Here is a 19,262-nt window from a genome sequence, read left to right on the forward strand (position 1 = left end):
TCTTCCAGATGTGCCTTTTCTGGGGTGGCTGGGGGCAGATGTTTTTAGCCACGGGGGGGCCAATAACCATGGACCCTCTCCTGGCTATTAATATCTGCCCTCAGTCACTGGCTTTACCACTCTGGCGGAGAAAATTGCGCGGGAGCCCACGCCAGTTTTTTCCGCCATTTAACCCTTTATTTCAGCAGCTACAGCGCTGAAATTTTGCACATACACACTACTAACATTAGTAGTGTGGAATATGCAAAAAAAAGGGGATATGAGATGGTTTACTGTATGTAATCATGTCTCATATCCTGTCGGGTTTGTGCAGGAGAAATAAAAAGCCGGCAATTGAATTACCGGCTGTTCACAGATATCGCGCTGAATGAAATCTAAATACAGAATATATATATATGTGTCTCAATGACATATATATATATATACTGTATATATGTTTTCCCGAACATTTGAGCACATAAATCCATTAGATGTCGGTTTTGCAAGCCTGCGCGAAAATCTCGCAGTACGGATGCCATACGGATTACATACGGAGGATGCCATGCGCAAAATATGCTGACACACCCTGACTACGGAACAATATTTTGGGAACATTTCTCCGTATTACGGCCGTAGTACGGACGTATAATACGTGGCGTATTGTCTTATGCCAAGTGTGACTCCAGCCTTAGTGTGCGGTCTCTCTTCCCTCACCAGCACCCCCTGGTGGAAGTGGCACTAAACTGCACTGCAGCCGCATCACACTTGCGTCTCATATTGCAGCCAAGTCCCATTAACGTCAGGCGTTAGTGGGCTGCAGTACCAGGCACAGCCACAACCAAGTGTACGGCGCTGTGCTGGTGAACAATTAAAGGGGCAAAGTGTCTTTGTATCCTTAGTCAGCTGACCTGTGGAGATGGACCCCGTGATCTGCTATTATTGACCCATACTAAGAACCGGTCAGCAATATTTTACCTCCAATATATCCCTCAGGGTCTGTACACACGTTGTGGATTTCCTGCGGATCCGCAGGAGTTTTCCATGTGGTGTACAGTACCATGTTAACCTATGGAAAACCAAATCCGCTGAATCTGCACAAACGCTGCGGTTTATTTTCTGCAGCATGTCAATTCTTTGTGTGGATTCCGCAGCGTTTTACACCTGTATCATTATAGGAATCCGCAGGTGAAATCCACACAAAAACTGCACAAAATCCGCAGGTCATTTTAACTCCAGATTCTGAAAAATCCGCAACGTGTGCACAAAGCCTTAAAGGTATTTTCTGAAGATATTACTGGACAAGACCTTTGAAGTAATAATACGGCATCACTAGTGTAACTTCTGGTGTTGGATCAACAATGCACAATGTGTCCAGCAGTGAATAAACACGTGTACAGCGCCATCCTCAGACACGGAGAGAGCAAGACCTGGCTCCAGTGCCGCCATACAGGGGATTTTAGTTTGTGACCCCATAAATGAGGCTGCGCTCCGCTCTTTGACAACTTCAAAGGAGAATTGTTTTTTTATTCTGCTGCTTTTCTAGGTCAGAAATTGTGTTATTTGATCTCTGCGTAAAAGAAGAATGTAAAAAACTAATTGTCTTTTATCTATAGACAGTCAAAAGGGATATATGTATACTGTATGTATCTATCTATATATTGTATACTATATACTGTATATATATATACAGTTAGGTCCATATATATTTGGACAGAGACAACATTTTTCTAGTTTTGGTTATAGACATTACCACAATGAATTTTAAACAAAACAATTCAGATGCAGTTGAAGTTCAGACTTTCAGCTTTCATTTGAGGGTATCCACATTAAAATTGGATGAAGGGTTTAGGAGTTTCAGCTCCTTAACATGTGCCACCCTGTTTTTAAAGGGACCAAAAGTAATTGGACAGATTCAATAATTTTAGATAAAATGTTCATTTTTAGTACTTGGTTGAAAACCCTTGGCTGGCAATGACTGCCGGAAGTCTTGAACTCATGGCCATCACCAGACGCTGTTTCCTCCTTTTTGATGCTCCCCAGGCCTTCACTGCGGTGGTTTTCAGTTGCTGTTTGTTTGTGGCCTTTCTGTCTGAAGTTTAGTCTTTAACAAGTGAAATGCTGCTCAATTGGGTTGAGATCAGGTGACTGACTTGGCCATACAAGAATATTCCACTTCTTTGATTTAATTAACTCCTGGGTTGCTTTGGCTTTATGTTTTGGGTCATTGTCCATCTGTAGTATGAAACGACGACCAATCAGTTTGGCTGCATTTGGCTGGATCTGAGCACACAGTATGGCGGCTCTGAAGACCTCAGAATTCATTCCTGTGTCACATCATCAATAAACACTAGTGACCCAGTGCCACTGGCAGCCATGCATGCCCAAGCCATCACACTGCCTCCGCCGTGGTTTACAGATGATGTGGTAGGCTTTGGATCATGAGCTGTACCGCACCTTCGCCATACTTTTCTCTTTCCATCATTCTGGTAGAGGTTGATCTTGGTTTCATCTGTCCATGGAATGTTCTTCCAGAACTGTGCCGGCTTTTTTAGATGTTTTTAGCCTTTTTCTTCTTGATGCTTATGAGTGGCTGCACCGTGCAGTGAACCCTCTGCAGTTACTTTCATGCAGTCTTCTCTTTATGATAGATTTGGATATTGATGCGCCGACCTCCTGGAGAGTGTCGGTCACTTGGTTGGCTGTTGTGAAGGGGTTTCTCTTCACCATGGAGATTATTCTGCGATCATCCACCACTGTTGTCTTCCGTGGGCGCCCAGGTCTTTTTGCATTGATGAGTTCACCAGTGCTTTCTTTCTTTCTCAGGATGTACCAAACTGTAGATTTTGCCGCTCCTAATATTGTAGCAATTTCTCAGATGGGTTTTTTCTGTTTTCGCAGCTCAAGGATGGCTTGTTTCACCTGCATGGAGAGCGCTTTTGACCGCAAGTTTACTTCACAGCAAAACCTTCCAAATGCAGCACCACATCTCAAATCAGCTCCAGGCCTTTTATCTGCTTAATTGAGAATGATATAACGAAGGGATTACCCACACCTGTCCATGAAATAGCCTTGGAGTCAATTGTCCAATTACTTTTGGTCCCTTTAAAAACAGGGTGGCACATGTTAAGGAGCTGAAACTCCTAAACCCTTCATCCGATTTTAATGTGGATCCCCTCAAATGAAAGCTGAAAGTCTGAACTTCAACTGCATCTGAATTGTTTTGTTTAAAATTCATTGTGGTAATGTCTATAAGCAAAATTAGAAAAATGTTGTCTCTGTCCAAATATATATGGACCTAACTGTATATATATTCACAGTGCCTTGCGAAAGTATTCGGCCCCCTGGAGCTTTTCAACCTTTTCCCACATATCATGCTTCAAACATAAAGACACCAAATGTAAATTTTTGGTGAAGAATCAACAACAAGTGGAACACAATTGTGAAGTTGAACGAAATTTATTGGTTATTTTACATTTTTGTGGAAATTCAAAAACTGAAAAGTGGGGCGTGCAATATTATTTGTCCCCTGTAACTTAATACTTTGTTGCGCCACCTTTTGCTGCGATTACAAGTCGCTTGGGGTTTGTCTCTATCAGTTTTGTACATCGAGAGACTGAAATTCTTGCCCATTGTTCCTTGGCAAACAGCTCGAGCTCAGTGAGGTTTGATGGAGATCGTTTGTGAACAGCAGTTTTCAGCTCTTTCCACAGATTCTCGATTGGATTGAGGTCTGGACTGTGACTTGGCCATTCTAACACCTGGATACGTTTATTTGTGAACCATTCCATTGTAGATTTTGCTTTATGTTTGGGATCATTGTCTTGTTGGAAGACAATTCTCTGTCCCGGTCTCAGGTCTTTTGCAGACTCCAACAGGTTTTCTTCAAGAATGGTCCTGTATTTGGCTCCATCCATCTTCCCATCAATTTTAACCATCTTCCCTGTCCCTGCTGAAGAAAAGCAGGCCCAAACCATGATGCTGCCACCACCATGTTTGACAGTGGGGATGGTGTGTTCAGGGTGATGAGCTGTGTTGCCTTTACGCCAAACATATTATTTGGCATTGTTGCCAAAAAGTTTGATTTTGGTTTCATTTGACCAGAGCACTTTATTCCACATGTTTGGTGTCTCCCAGGTGGCTTGTTGCAAACTTTAAACAACACTTTTTATGGATATCTTTGAGAAATGGCTTTCTTCTTGCCACTCTTCCATAAAGGCCAGATTTGTGCAGTGTACGACTGATTGTTGTCCTATGGACAGACTGTCCCACCTCAGCTGTAGATTTCTGCAATTCATCCAGAGTGATCATGGGCCTCTTGGCTGCATCTCTGATCAGTCTTCTCCTTGTTTGAGATGAAAGTTTAGAGGGACGGCCGGGTCTTGGTAGATTTGCAGTGGTATGATACTCCTTCCATTACAATATGATCGCTTGCACAGTGCTCCTTGGGATGTTTAAAGTTTTGGAAATCATTTTGTATCCAAATCCGGCTTTAAACTTCTCCACAACAGTATCACGGACCTGCCTGTTGTGTTCCTTGGTCTTCATGATGCTCTCTGTGCTTCACACAGAACCCTGAGACTATCACAGAGCAGGTGCATTTATACGGAGACTTGATTACACACAGGTGGATTATATTTATCATCATTAGGCATTTAGGACAACATTGGATCATTCAGAGATCCACAATGAACTTCTGCAGTGAAAGTAAAGGGGCCGAATAATATTGCACGCCCCACTTTTCAGTTTTTGAATTTCCACAAAAATGTAAAATAACCAATAAATTTCGTTCAACTTCACAATTGTGTTCCACTTGTTGTTGATTCTTCACCAAAAATTTACATTTGGTATCTTTATGTTTGAAGCATGATATGTGGGAAAAGGTTGAAAAGTTCCAGGGGGCCGAATACTTTCGCAAGGCACTGTATATATACACCTCCATAATGAACTGCTCTACAGGATGAAGTGAAACACAAAGTAAGATTCACAGCTACACTGCTCAGTACTGGTGAGTATTGTCATCCCCATCATCCAGGCTTCTTCTTTCTAGTAACTCTTTTATCTCACCACATTATACTGGATCGTTCCCCACACAGATATATGCTGTATTTATCCGCTCTACTCCTTTTACTATGTGACGGGTTACAAGGAGGATTGTATGGTGCTTATATTCCTCTCTGCAGGAACAGAGGAAAACGAGAGGGGAACTCCTGGTACAATGGGCTCACACTCTTCTGAACATCTATGCAATAATTCATCCTTACGTTATGGCTGGTAATCCAGTAGATCCCAAAAATAGAGAAATAATTACCATACAATGGTGCATGTAGGGTACATGGAGGGTCCACAGGGTTAGAGGGGCCACATACCTGCTCTCCTCCACATAGGATGATAAATACAATCAGAGACCATTTACAAGGGGTAGACCGCCGAATCTTCATCTCCCCGCACACATCTTTGTATAAGCCTCGCCTGTCTTCAGTTACCACTAGGGGGCGATCTGTAGATAATTGCTTATACATCGCCCCCTAGTGGCAATAATGAGCAATGAAGATTTCTGGAATTTGTGTGGGGGAGGGGGACAGAAGAGCGATGCTCTGCAGTAAAGGAACAGAACAGCGCAGCCTTTTATGCATGTTTATAAAACACAATTAATGTTTTACTGATCATTTCCTAAAAAAAAAATGAATGAATGAATAGCGGTTGTTTGACATCAAGGTGATAGAATGAATAATATATATGCTTTATTATTATACCTCTAGTCCGTGGATGGACTCGGTACATAATAACCGACTATATTTATCCTGGGAATGTCAGAAAAGTGCAGAATTTTGCAGCTGATTAATATTCTGCTCATTACGCCGCTCTGTACTCGCATCGTATGTAAATAACCACTGACTCCGCCGAATCCCATCAGCTCTATTGTTTCTGACTGCAAGACATTAGATTTCCAGCTCGTCGGCTGTACATGTAATTAGCAGCAAAGGTGCGATTGATGCAAAAAAATCAACAAAATATCAAAAATGCAAATTAGAAAAAAAAAGGTTAATGCCAAGATGCCACTGCCAAGACAGAATCATTAAAGAGGTTGGCAATGAGGACGACGTGTCCATCGCTACATCCGTCAGGTTCGTCTCACCGGCCATGTTCCTCACACGTTTTGGGCTACATAGGAGACATTACGGTGCTTTGTACACGAGAAATCGCCAGTTCAAGTCTCCTTGAAGGTCTAATTAAAAATGGATAAAAACATCGAACAATTTAAGTTTTAAAAGTTTAATACACCTCTTCAACTTCTAAAAATCTAAAAACTTTTGTAAATCTAAAAAAATAGCATATCTAGTAACGTGGCGTGTGTGACTGTGCGAACTAATAAATGATCATATTTAATCCCATACAGCGAATGTCGAAACAAAAAAATGCCTAAATGACTGAACTGCTGGTTGTTTGTCACTTTGAACCCCAAAAATATTGAACAAAAAGAGAATAAAAAGTCATGTGACCCCAATGGGGCCAATAAAAACTGCGGCTGGTCCTGTGAAAATGAAGCTTTGGTGCAACTGTATCAACCAGAACGTAAAAAAGGTATCACACTGGGAAGATGAAAAGGAAAAATCCAAAGCAAAGAGGAGCCACTGACCGTCTGTTGCCAAGGGCCCATATAGTCCTGCAGCACTGGGGCCCTATTACAGCCCCATAGATTGTCATAAAGCTGTGCAGCTTTGGGTATAATCACAGATTGCTGTCATTTTTGTTTACTCTCTGATTACCCAAAAGTGTCATGGTTTTTGCAACATTTCTGTAAAACTGCAGTAATGACAGCAATTAATTGCAATTCTTAAAGATACATTGCAGATTAATAGTGATGATGCTCCAATAAGGTGCTATCCGAACATGCTCTAGTCCCCACGGCTGCATGTCTCGTGGTTGTTAGACAGCCTGAATACATACGGGGATTGCCGGTTTGTCAGACAGTCCCTGCTTGTGTTGTGGCTACTGAAGAGCCGCGAGAGATGCAGCTGCGGGGACCTGAACTTATTATTTGGCAACGCCGATAACACTCAGCACCCGAGAATCATAACACCTTATCCGAGAATGTTCACTAATCAATAATAATAATTATAATAATAATCCTCATTGTCACTTACACTCACCGGCCACTTTATTAGGTACACCATGCTAGTAACGGGTTGGACCCCCTTTTGCCTTCAGAACTGCCTCAATTCTTCGTGGCATAGATTCAACAAGGTGCTGGAAGCATTCCTCAGAGATTTTGGTCCATATTGACATGATGGCATCACACAGTTGCCGCAGATTTGTCGGCTGCACATCCCAAAGATGCTCCATACAAGGCAGGATGGATCCATGCTTTCATGTTGTTTACGCCAAATTCTGACCCTACCATCCGAATGTCGCAGCAGAAATCGAGACTCATCAGACCAAGCAACATTTTTCCAATCTTCTACTGTCCAATTTCGATGAGCTTGTACAAATTGTAGCCTCAGTTTCCTGTTCTTAGCTGAAAGGAGTGGTACCCGGTGTGGTCTTCTGCTGCTGTAGCCCATCTGCCTCAAAGTTCGACGCACTGTGCGTTCAGAGATGCTCTTAGGCCTACCTTGGTTGTAACGGGTGGCGATTTGAGTCACTGTTGCCTTTCTATCAGCTCGAACCAGTCTGCCCATTCTCCTCTGACCTCTGGCATCAACAAGGCATTTCCGCCCACAGAACTGCCGCTCACTGGATTTTTTTTCTTTTTCGGACCATTCTCTGTAAACCCTAGAGATGGTTGTGCGTGAAAATCCCAGTAGATCAGCAGTTTCTGAAATACTCAGACCAGCCCTTCTGGCACCAACAACCATGCCACGTTCAAAGGCACTCAAATCACCTTTCTTCCCCATACTGATGCTCGGTTTGAACTGCAGGAGATTGTCTTGACCATGTCTACATGCCTAAATGCACTGAGTTGCCGCCATGTGATTGGCTGATTAGAAATTAAGTGTTAACAAGAAGTTGGACAGGTGTACCTAATAAAGTGGCCAGTGAGTGTATATTGCTCTAATTGTAAAGTAAGAGAAGTGGCCGTCACAGGTCCTGCGGGTTCTGCATCCTGCATCATCCAGCCAGTGCTTCATGTTGCAGTGATTGATAGAGCCTAGGGGCAATTTTTAGGAGGAGAGGACCTGTGCAGGCTATAGGAGGAGAGGACCTGTGCAGCCTATAGGAGGAGAGGACGTGTGAGGCTATAGGAGAAGAGGACCTGTGCAGGCTATAGGAGAAGAGGATCTGTGCAGGCTATAGGAGAAGATGACCTGATGAAGGCTATAGGAGAAGAGGACCTGTGCAGGCTATAGGAGAAGAGGACCTGTGCAGGCTATAGGAGGAGAGGACCTGTGCAGGCTATAGGAGGAGCCGACCTGTGCAGGCTATAGGAGGAGAGGACTTGTGCAGGCTATAGGAGGAGAAGACCTTGGCAGGCTATAGGAGGAGAGGACCTGTGCAGGCTATAGGAGGAGAGGACCTGTGCAGGCTATAGGAGGAGAGGACCTGATGAAGGTTATAGGAGAAGAGGACCTGTGAGGTTATAGGAGGAGAGGACCTGTGCAGGCTATAGGAGGTGAGGACCTGTGCAGGCTAGAGGTGTAGAGGACCCTAAATATAAGGGGAGTGGGATTATGTGTGTTCCTAGCTTCCTCTGACCCCACAGTCTGTCTCTGCATTATGCCTTCAGTGCAATATTTGACCTAACTTTTATTAAATTTAGAGATAAAATAAATATATCACAAATATACAAACAACTAATAAAGTGCAAATGTGCCAGTGGTATAAAAAACACCACAATACGAGACACATGCCCCACTCCCCTGATGAATCATATTTGATGGGATATGAATGGTCTGGTATCACTTGATTGGTATTATAGGCTACAACTTCTCTGGGATAATGATATCCTCTTATTCCTTACATTTCTAGTTACACCTACGTCCCTTTATTTCCATGGTTCTCAGATTCAGGATACAACCACAAAATGATACTTCATTACTGCAGGATTGCTGGTCTGCTCTATGCTTATTTCTGCTCGGTGGGATAAACACGTTGACGCTAAGCATTGTCTTTCCGCCTTATGAATAGACACAGGGTCATCAGCAGTGATTATTCTTACAGTTATGATGCTATGACATTGAATATCACTCGTTTGATCTTGTTGTGCATGAGATATTGTCTACATTTCTCCAGTCATCTCTACCAGGCAGGATTATGCAAAGAGACAATGTTTCCCTGTGCTTTAGGCAATTGTATCTGCAATTAGTGTTTCTATTATTGGGAAAGTAGTTTGTGTTTCTTTTTAAGCTACCTGCTAAAAACAGTCTTGTTTTTTTCATGGAAATCGGACAGTGACCAATTGTTACCGTGACCTATTGTTCTTGGTGTTTTTTATACCACTGGCACATTTGCACTTTATTTGTTGTTTGTATATTTGTGGGATATTTATTTTATCTCTATATTTAATAAAAGTTAAGTCTTATATTTATTCCAAGTGGCTCTTCTTCTCGGATTTATCTTGGATTTGATATTGCCCCCTGCTCTTTTCATCAGCGCAATGTTACCTCCGACACAAGGAACATTCCTGAGAGAAGCATCCAGGACCCACATAAAGGCGCCGCGCTATGGCGCTAAGTTGTCCCTATGACAACTATCTCCAAGGTAGATTCAGAGTTTTTGTTCCATAATTATTATGTCGTTGTGAATGCAGAAATTTGCAGAGACACAAATCCGAGAGTTGTCAGGTTATTACACCACGGCAGCGTTATAAGGGTCCGTGCACACGTGAAGCATTTGGTGCAGACATTTCTGCATCTCCTGGCAGGAAAAACGCTCCATAAAATAGGCTCGGTTGTGCTGCGTTTTGATGCATTTTTTTTGTGTTTTTTATTTCTTATGCAGATTTTTCTTCACTCATTATTAAGGGTGAAATCTAAAGTCTACGCTGAAAGAATTGACCCTTAAGATTAAAATCTGCACAGAAAAATAAGCAGCGTGGGCACGAGACTTCAGGATTCCCAGTCACTTCGCTGGCATCAGGAAAGTCTTCAGGATTTGTGACAAATCTGCAACATGTGCACAGGCCCTAACAGGGATATCAGTCACATGAAATGCCCATGTCTCCACAGATCTCAGCGCTGCGGACACGTGATGTAAGACCGCGGCCATGGGGCAGAACACTGCGGCCTGCTCCACCCAGGGTGCAATGGCTGATAACAGAGAGGAATAGATTGTACATCATACCATTAACCCAACCAGCTGATACCAGAGAACAATAGACTGCAATCATCTGCCCTACAGTTAGGACTGAAGAGCGATCCAGCCGCATATTATATGCAGAGCACAGGGAGGATTATGTGAAGCTACAATGTAACCATATGACACATTATAGATTGCAGAACACGAGCCGGCGGATTGTAACATTCTACTGTAAATATTTCATTGTCATCATTTCTGCAATTTAAAAACAAACACAGAGGATTTCCCCCATTGTGGGCAGCTTTTAGGGTTTGTTCCCAGTGCATGTGTCTGTGGGCTGGTGAGAGGGGTCACGTCAGGGCCCCCGAGTGTGGCCCCCACATGAACGGCTCCTGTAAATTCTCAGATAAAAGCTCTGTGAGTGCAGAGGAGGTGAAGTGAGAAAACTTCAGCTTGTTACAATGTAACTTCAGGCTCTTCACAGCCTGGCTAACAATCACTTCTTAAAGAGCCATCTGGTGAGAAGGACGACCCATGTTAGAAGAAATCAATCCCGAAACCTCCGGCAGCTGCTCCCAAGTGCGGATAATAAAATCCCGCAGTGATGAGAAGACGAGGAGCAATAAGTGATAAAAATGATCCAAGTAAGAGGAGAAGGAATGGAGTCGGCTGCTGCAGAGACACAGGGGACTCCGGGGGACAATCTGCTCCGCACATGTTGTGATAGAGGCGCAGAGACGTCGCCCCCATTACTCTGTCATCGGAGCATCAGCATTTATAACCTCTACATAATGCGCCTTATGTGCGTGCGCTGCAATGGAAGCTGCGCTAAATATATGCAGCACAACGCTGCGCGACACGCGGGGAATGTGACCATTCCTCACAGCACTCCCTGTGGTCAGGAGAGGTACTGCAAGTGGAACGAGAAAACTTATTAGTTCAAGGCAACCTGTCATTAGGATTTTATACCCCAAACTAATGGCATGTAAGTAAGGGCGCTAAGGGGAATGTTCCTCCTTCTGGAGAGTGACATGCCTGACATGTCAGGGTGAGGAGACTTACAGGCCAAGCAGTGCTCCTCTAGGAAGGCAAATATGCACATTGTGTCTTCAGAGAGGAAGAGGACTTGAAAAGGCAATGTAATACTGAGTAAACCCTTTTTTGCTTGTAGAAATCTGTTTGATATTTTAGAGAAATCCAAAGTGGACGTTGCACTTACAACTCTCCTGCCTCTCTCCATATTCCCTGCCCATCGCCTCCTTTCTGTCATTCCTGTGTTAGTGACCTGCCTCCCCTGCCTAAAATCTGTCAGTCAGAAACAGAAGGCAGGCAGTGGATGGGCAACAGGGAGAGACTGGTAGAAAGATAGACATATAATAGATAGATGGATAATAGATAGATAGTTAATAGATAGATGGATAATAGATAGATAGTTAATAGATAGATAGATAATAGATGATAATAGATTGATGATAGACAGAAGATAGATAGATTATAGATAGATAATAGATAATAGATTAATGATAGATAGATGATAGATAGATAATAGATATATAGTCTCCATATTTCCTCCGTTGCGCTAATATTTCCCACTCCAGGTGCACTGACATTTCTCGGATGTTTTCTTACCTATCTCTCTATATTTCTGTGACTTGATATAATGACTTTTCCGCTCATCTGAAGGACTTTCTGCACTCTCCGCAGTGTCGCGGTTCTTGCACGGGGTCAGGATTATCTGTGACAGTACGGACTCGTCTCCACATCAGGTCACGCAGGGATTTCCCACGTGTGATCTTCTCCCTGCAGCTACATATTAATTCTTGGCTGCAGCCGTCATCAGCGCGGCTCAGCAGCTCCATGATTTCAGCTCCCTGGTAACTTTCTAACCTCCTGGTCATTATCAGGAGCTGAATTTCCCTGGAGGGAATACATAGAGATAATGCAGCCGTGATTACAGCTGAAAAGTGTGAGGTTAATGCTGCAGAGAAGAGACGCAGGGACGGCGCAGAGGCGAATAACAGATGGCCACCATTTAGTATAAAATAGTCACAATCCTCACAAATAGGGTTAGAAATGATACATTCACCCTGTAACAAAGGACCTCGGTGATGGGGAGAGTTGTGCAGGATACACAGCAATGTACCACCTACATCAGGAGCGCAGTACCTGCACTGCCTCGTCCATGGCACAACCATCGATACAGCAGGGTATTCACCATCCACAGACAGGACACAGATACAGCAGGTGTCAGATGCCCCGGGGCAGGACAGGCTCTCACTATGTCCCAGCATAGGACACAGCAGAAATTGTGGCCCCATTACTCAATGACGCCCTAGGCAGGTGCCTGCTCCTCTCCCAGCTCTGCAGATGCCGACACTGCATGAATCTGGGTTATATTTGCTGCCAAGTCCGGAGCAGAATGACCAGCAGGTGTCAGATAAAGGTTTTATCACATATGGAAGGTGTCTGCTGCCCAGTAAGGGGCCGAAGCTGAAGAACATCAGGCACTTAGCTGGTCGCTGTCATTCCATCACACAGTATAAATCAATATTACATGTGAACTTGTCAAAGAAATCTGCCTCTTTCTCCATTTATGAGCTACACGCCATGTCCTGAATTCATCATTCAAACTGTAAAGTGTTAAAGTCTGTCTTGGAAAAGTAAGGAGGAAGAAGAGGAAGGAATCGAGAGAAGCTCAGACACTCAGACTCATGCTGTTACTTTCCAGTATGTGTTTTATCTCTCTCACTCAACTGCATTCACAGCAACACTGTCCAGTACTTCTGTATCATTTCCTCCACGTTGCTTTTGCTTCCAATAAGTGAGTTATCTCACCCCAGTACTGGAATCTCAGATACACTGCTCAATATTGCTGTATAGTGTTCTCTATGCTGCTACAGCTTTCTGTCTAGTGTCTTATCTTGCCGCAGTGCTGGATTCACAGTCACATTGCTCATTACTGTTGTATACTACCGTCCAAATGACTGAAGCTTTCTAGTAGGTGTTTTGTGCCACTGGATAGACAGCTACACTGCTCAGTGCTGCAGTATAATGTCCTCCTTGATATCAGCTCTGTACATGTGTTACAGAGACAGGTGAGCAGAAATCCTTCATGTCTGTGTGTAGTGTGGATGGGAGACATAATAACAGCCGGTCTCCACCCACCAGCTCAGGGACAACTGTAGTTATAGACAGAGCCTGTAGAGGGGAAAAGTAGTGAAAATGCAAAATATAGGTCATATAATGGCCAGGAATAGTGTTATTCCTCACGTACACACAGGGCGACTTATTCTGAAACCACAGGTCTCTAATTAATACCACATTTTACACTGGAGCATTCTGCAGGTGCAGTAGGAGCTGGATGAAGAACACTTATAAATCAGTGTCGCACCCTCTGTTAGACATATACTGTACATACAGCCATCAAATGTCTCCTAGATGTCGCCAGGCGCCCGGCTGATTGCTGTCAGTGTAACATTGTATCTGATGAGTCGAAAGAACCAAACACAAGAATATAAATTTCAACATCGCATCCAAAAACCACCCAGTGCTGCAGAGCCAACCCCGGAGATCCCTGGCACCCGCTACGCCCGGCACCACTAAGTCTGCACCTATAGATGTGTCACTAAGACAACAATATATCTGGAGGCTATATGATAAATGCGCCACATACAGGTCCTTCTCAAAAAATTAGCATATAGTGTTAAATTTCATTATTTACCATAATGTAATGATTACAATTAAACTTTCATATATTATAGATTCATTATCCACCAACTGAAATTTGTCAGGTCTTTTATTGTTTTAATACTGATGATTTTGGCATACAACTCCTGATAACCCAAAAAACCTGTCTCAATAAATTAGCATATCAAGAAAAGGTTCTCTAAACGACCTATTACCCTAATCTTCTGAATCAACTAATTAACTCTAAACACATGCAAAAGATACCTGAGGCTTTTAAAAACTCCCTGCCTGGTTCATTACTCAAAACCCCCATCATGGGTAAGACTAGCGACCTGACAGATGTCAAGAAGGCCATCATTGACACCCTCAAGCAAGAGGGTAAGACCCAGAAAGAAATTTCTCAACAAATAGGCTGTTCCCAGAGTGCTGTATCAAGGCACCTCAATGGTAAGTCTGTTGGAAGGAAACAATGTGGCAGAAAACGCTGTACAACGAGAAGAGGTGACCGGACCCTGAGGAAGATTGTGGAGAAGGACCGATTCCAGACCTTGGGGAACCTGAGGAAGCAGTGGACTGAGTCTGGTGTGGAAACATCCAGAGCCACCGTGCACAGGCGTGTGCAGGAAATGGGCTACAGGTGCCGCATTCCCCAGGTAAACAGCGGCAGAAGCGCCTGACCTGGGCTACAGAGAAGCAGCACTGGACTGTTGCTAAGTGGTCCCAAGTACTTTTTTCTGATGAAAGCAAATTTTGCATGTCATTCGGAAATCAAGGTGCCAGAGTCTGGAGGAAGACTGGGGAGAAGGAAATGCCAAAATGCCTGAAGTCCAGTGTCAAGTACCCACAGTCAGTGATGGTGTGGGGTGCCATGTCAGCTGCTGGTGTTGGTCCACTGTGTTTCATCAAGGGCAGGGTCAATGCAGCTAGCTATCAGGAGATTTTGGAGCACTTCATGCTTCCATCGGCTGAAATGCTTTATGGAGATGAAGATTTCATTTTTCAGCACGACCTGGCACCTGCTCACAGTGCCAAAACCACTGGTAAATGGTTTACTGACCATGGTATTACTGTGCTCAATTGGCCTGCCAACTCTCCTGACCTGAACCCCATAGAGAATCTGTGGGATATTGTGAAGAGAAAGTTGAGAGACGCAAGACCCAACACTCTGGATGAGCTTAAGGCCGCTATTGAAGCATCCTGGGCCTCCATAACATCTCAGCAGTGTCACAGGCTGATTGCCTCCATGCCACGCCGCATTGAAGCAGTCATTTCTGCCAAAGGATTCCCGACCAAGTATTGAGTGCATAACTGAACATTATTATTTGATGGTTTTTTTGTTTGGTATTAAAAAACACTTTTATTTGATTGGTCGGGTGAAATATGCTAATTTATTGAGACAGGTTTTTGGGGTTATCAGGAGTTGTATGCCAAAATCATCAGTATTAAAACAATAAAAGACCTGACAAATTTCAGTTGGTGGATAATTAATCTATAATATATGAAAGTTTAATTGTAATCATTACATTATGGTAAATAATGACATTTAACACTATATGCTAATTTTTTGAGAAGGACCTGTATATCTCAGTGACATGAGCCCACCAAGAAAGACAGTGCCCAGGAGACAATCCGAGAGACCCAGGTACAGAAGGAAGAAAAAATGATATTTGTGCCACCAGTTGCTATAAAACCAGCTGGAAATACGGTGGCTCAATGGTTAACAGAACAGTGGCTCAGTGGTTAGCAGCACGGTGGCTCAGTGGTTAGCACTGCAGCCTTGAAGCCCTGGGGTCCTGGATTCAAATCCCACCAAGGACAACATCTGCAATGAGTCTGTATATTCTCCCCATTTTGCGCAGGTTTCCTCCCACACTCAAAAGACATACTGAGAGGGAATGCAGACTGTGATCCCCAATGGGGACAGTGATTATGTCTGTATCAATTACATAACATAAGCAATGAAAATAAATAACGCCATAGCATAATGAAAATATAAAGAGTAAAAGAGCTGCCGCTTGCCGGTCCTCTGTGCACCTCCCTCCATTTCATCATTTGCACGGTGCCGGAGGCGGCTGGCAGTGTACCGGGCTGGGGCAGTGGTGCCGGGGTCACTATTTTGCAACATTCTCAAATAGCAATTTGCACCAAATTTGTGTTCAGAGGAATCCGAATCCTTTGTGAAATTTAAGGCGCATTCAATTCACTCATCCATAATAGAAAGCCCTGAGCCGATCATCCTGACTGCGGATATCGGGCTCCTGCGGCTTCCATTAGCTCGAGTCCCTTTACTGAGGAAGAGATGTGAAATGCTAAATCCAACCGAGCGGCCGCGATTCTTACCGGTTATGTTACAGTAGACACGGACAGGTCCAAGAGGCCCGCTCCCATCAGAGTCGATGTAGTAGTAATCGGACGGGTAGCCCTTGTGCCTGTAGGCTTCGCAGGACGGTTCATACAACGCTGGGAAAGGACAAAGAAGAAAAGGAAACAACCAAAATTGTTACTTTTTATCACAAACAATTTGCCACTTTTTTTATCTTTTCTGTCTACATGGATCTGATGTGATACATTGATTTGGGCCCATAGGAAGAGAAAGTCAGGAGTCTGGATGGTTCTCATCTCCGGCACAAGTGAGAACTAAAAATTAAGTGATAAGACAACAGACAACTTTATATTGAGTGCTGCCATGTACAGGCCGAAGCCATAAAGCTTCAAAGAAAGTGGTCGTATATTACGTGTTATCGGAAAGTATCCTGGTAGTCGGCCCCTTGAGTCATGTGAGCATTGCCGGGGATCAGGTGTAGCCAGAGGGATTTTCTACAATAGTCATCTCCTTGATAATGACCATTTGGACCATTTGATGTTTCTCACCATACGCACTCCTCCTGCCAACATTGAGAATAATCACCGAGCAGTCCTAAAAAATACTGGACCTGGGGCACAAACATCCAGGTCACTGATAAAAGTCCATGTATTCGCACACATGTTCAGGAGATACGTTGGAGAGGAGATGTATACATTCAACTGGACTTTTTACTAAACTTTTATATTCACCAGAATCTGAGTTTTTTTTGCGATTGGCATGTTTTTGGATTATGGAGGGTCAGGAGGTGCCAAAAGAGTGAAGATTATCCAGACAGCTACCAGTAACCTTTTCATATGTGACTTCCTATAATGGACACCATATAGACACAGGGCAGAATCCCATTGACGAAATGAACCTCCTCCTCCATGTTTTATGTCACTTTCTGGGAAATCCTCAGGGATTTATTGGTTTACCCCTTCAGGAATCTACACAATGTTCTTAACCACAATGATATTCTAACCCGCTGAGTCTACGCTACTTCTCTATTCATGGAGGCTTGTACTTGACAATAGTATCAGATAGGACCAATAACCACCATTAACTCCCCCGAGCCCCCCATAGAGAGGTGCAGGACTACTTACAGCTATGGCACGTGGCGTCCACGTAGCCCCCGTCCCCACAGTCGCAGTGCAGCGTGCTCCACGTCTGAGAACATTCTCCTCCGTGTTCGCAGGGATTGGGCAGGCATCTGCAGGGAACAAGAAGTCCACAGAGTCTGATTTGTGTCGCTCTTCAGAATCTACATGTAACAATGATTCCATATGATGATGGCAGGTAATTCGCTGCCGAGAGACTGAAAGATCCAAGCAAATCAATAGTTTCACACGGTGGATTCTCTGGAGAGTGATGAGCCGAAATTATGAACATAAAGTCACAAGAACTCAGACAAAATCCATTACTACCTGAGTTGGATCTAACGTCACTAAAGCATCACACATCATAGAGGAACGGAGGGAACGGCCGGATGTCTCAGGAACATTGCCATTACAAAGTGTTTTCTGGATTACATCCATTAGAATTATTTGGTTTGTGCCTCTCTTAGACTCGTCGTCACTTGTATGCTCCAATGTTTGGTCGACGATTAGTTCCAGGCTTATGGGGAAAGTGAATGGATACAAGTATAAGATCACTAAAGACTTGGAGGACAAAGTTGCCAAACTTCCCTGGGACGTCCCAAAAAAACATGGAAAATGAGGAGATCGCTTAGATTCCTGGAAGAGTCAGCAAATCTCCAACGTCCCAACGAAACCTTCTGGAAATTATTGGTTTCGGAAAGTTTCTTTTGGTCCAGAGTGTCAAGAAAGGCGAGAACTAGATACAAAAATGTGTGTGGAATAGGTAGAGAAAAGGCAAGGAATGGCAAAGTCTGTAAATCGGGCATGTCTATGGCGATGGCCAAAAAATGTTTGATGGTCCACTATATGCACTGCAAGTATCGTCCTCTCGCGGATGACCGCTTTCAAAAGTATGAGGGACAAAGACTTGAGATTGAAAATTCTAGGCCACAAAGCAAAGATAGGACCCCATCTTCCATGTGCTACCTCTACCACTGCTGCTTTGTAGGTGGGGAAGTCTTTGGCCCCGATTCATCATTTATGTCTTTTTAAGCCACTTTCCTTCTTTTTTTCTTGTGGCATTAGTTGCCGTTTTTGGCACCAAAGTCTTCAAAATATTGCACGAAATTCATGAGTTCAGCATAAAAACTGTCTTTTTTTCCTGAACTTGAACTGTCTGACTTTTTGCCTCCAAAAGTTGCACAATTTGCAAAATGGTGTAAAAATTGCACCAAAATACTAGGATACTCAAAACAAAAACACCAGGGGGGATAGAGTGGAGTTGCGCCAAATCTTACAACTTTTTAAAAAAGTTGGAATTGATGAATTAAGCAAAAACATCTGAAATCATTAAAGCAGAAAAAACAAACAGGTGAGCAGACATAAAATAGACTAAAAAAAGACACAAATAGAATAAAGAATTGGGTGCAAAGAAAAAAGAGGCGCAAAGCACACAAAACTAGACCAAAAACAAGTGCAAAGGCAATGATGTGCGGAGGCCTTCGAGTCTTTAGGACCCGGTACCAGGGGGCGACTGCTAACATTGCACGATTAAAGCTACGTCTAGAGCTGCTATCTGGAGATCAGGACACAGAGACGCTTCTAACCACCCAGAACAGAAGATCCTGGAGCTTCCACCACATTTTCATGTCTCTAAATAATCTAAGCAGACCACGACTCCCGATTCATCATTTACATATATTTTTTATGTTTTAGATGATTTTTCTTTTTTGTCTCGAGGTATTACTTGCAGTTTGTTTGCACCAAATTCTTCAACAAGGCACGCTCGGGTTGATAAATTTTGCGCAAAATCAAAGATGTTCCTATTTGGCTTTTATCTTATTTACACCATTTTAGAGCAAACAGCTGCTTGATTCTTTAAAATATTGCACATTAGTTTTCAATTAAAAATAAAATTATTCCGATTTTGTTCTCCGGTA

The 19,262-nt window shown here is 43.3% G+C and overlaps 1 protein-coding gene across 1 annotated transcript in view; it reads right to left on the reverse strand.

Moving 5' to 3' along the window:
- Positions 1 to 19,262, reverse strand: part of CNTNAP5 (contactin associated protein family member 5) — a 251,802-nt gene that overhangs the window by 67,890 nt on the left and 164,650 nt on the right. Inside the window, exons 11-12 of the mRNA XM_077273262.1 lie at positions 17,350 to 17,456; positions 16,243 to 16,362 (exon numbers count right to left, since the gene is read on the reverse strand). Coding sequence (XP_077129377.1) covers positions 16,243 to 16,362; positions 17,350 to 17,456 — 227 coding nt within the window. The remainder of the gene's footprint in view (positions 1 to 16,242; positions 16,363 to 17,349; positions 17,457 to 19,262) is intronic.

This window comes from Ranitomeya variabilis, chromosome 7 (assembly GCF_051348905.1).
Source record: "Ranitomeya variabilis isolate aRanVar5 chromosome 7, aRanVar5.hap1, whole genome shotgun sequence".
NCBI lineage: Eukaryota > Metazoa > Chordata > Amphibia > Anura > Dendrobatidae > Ranitomeya > Ranitomeya variabilis.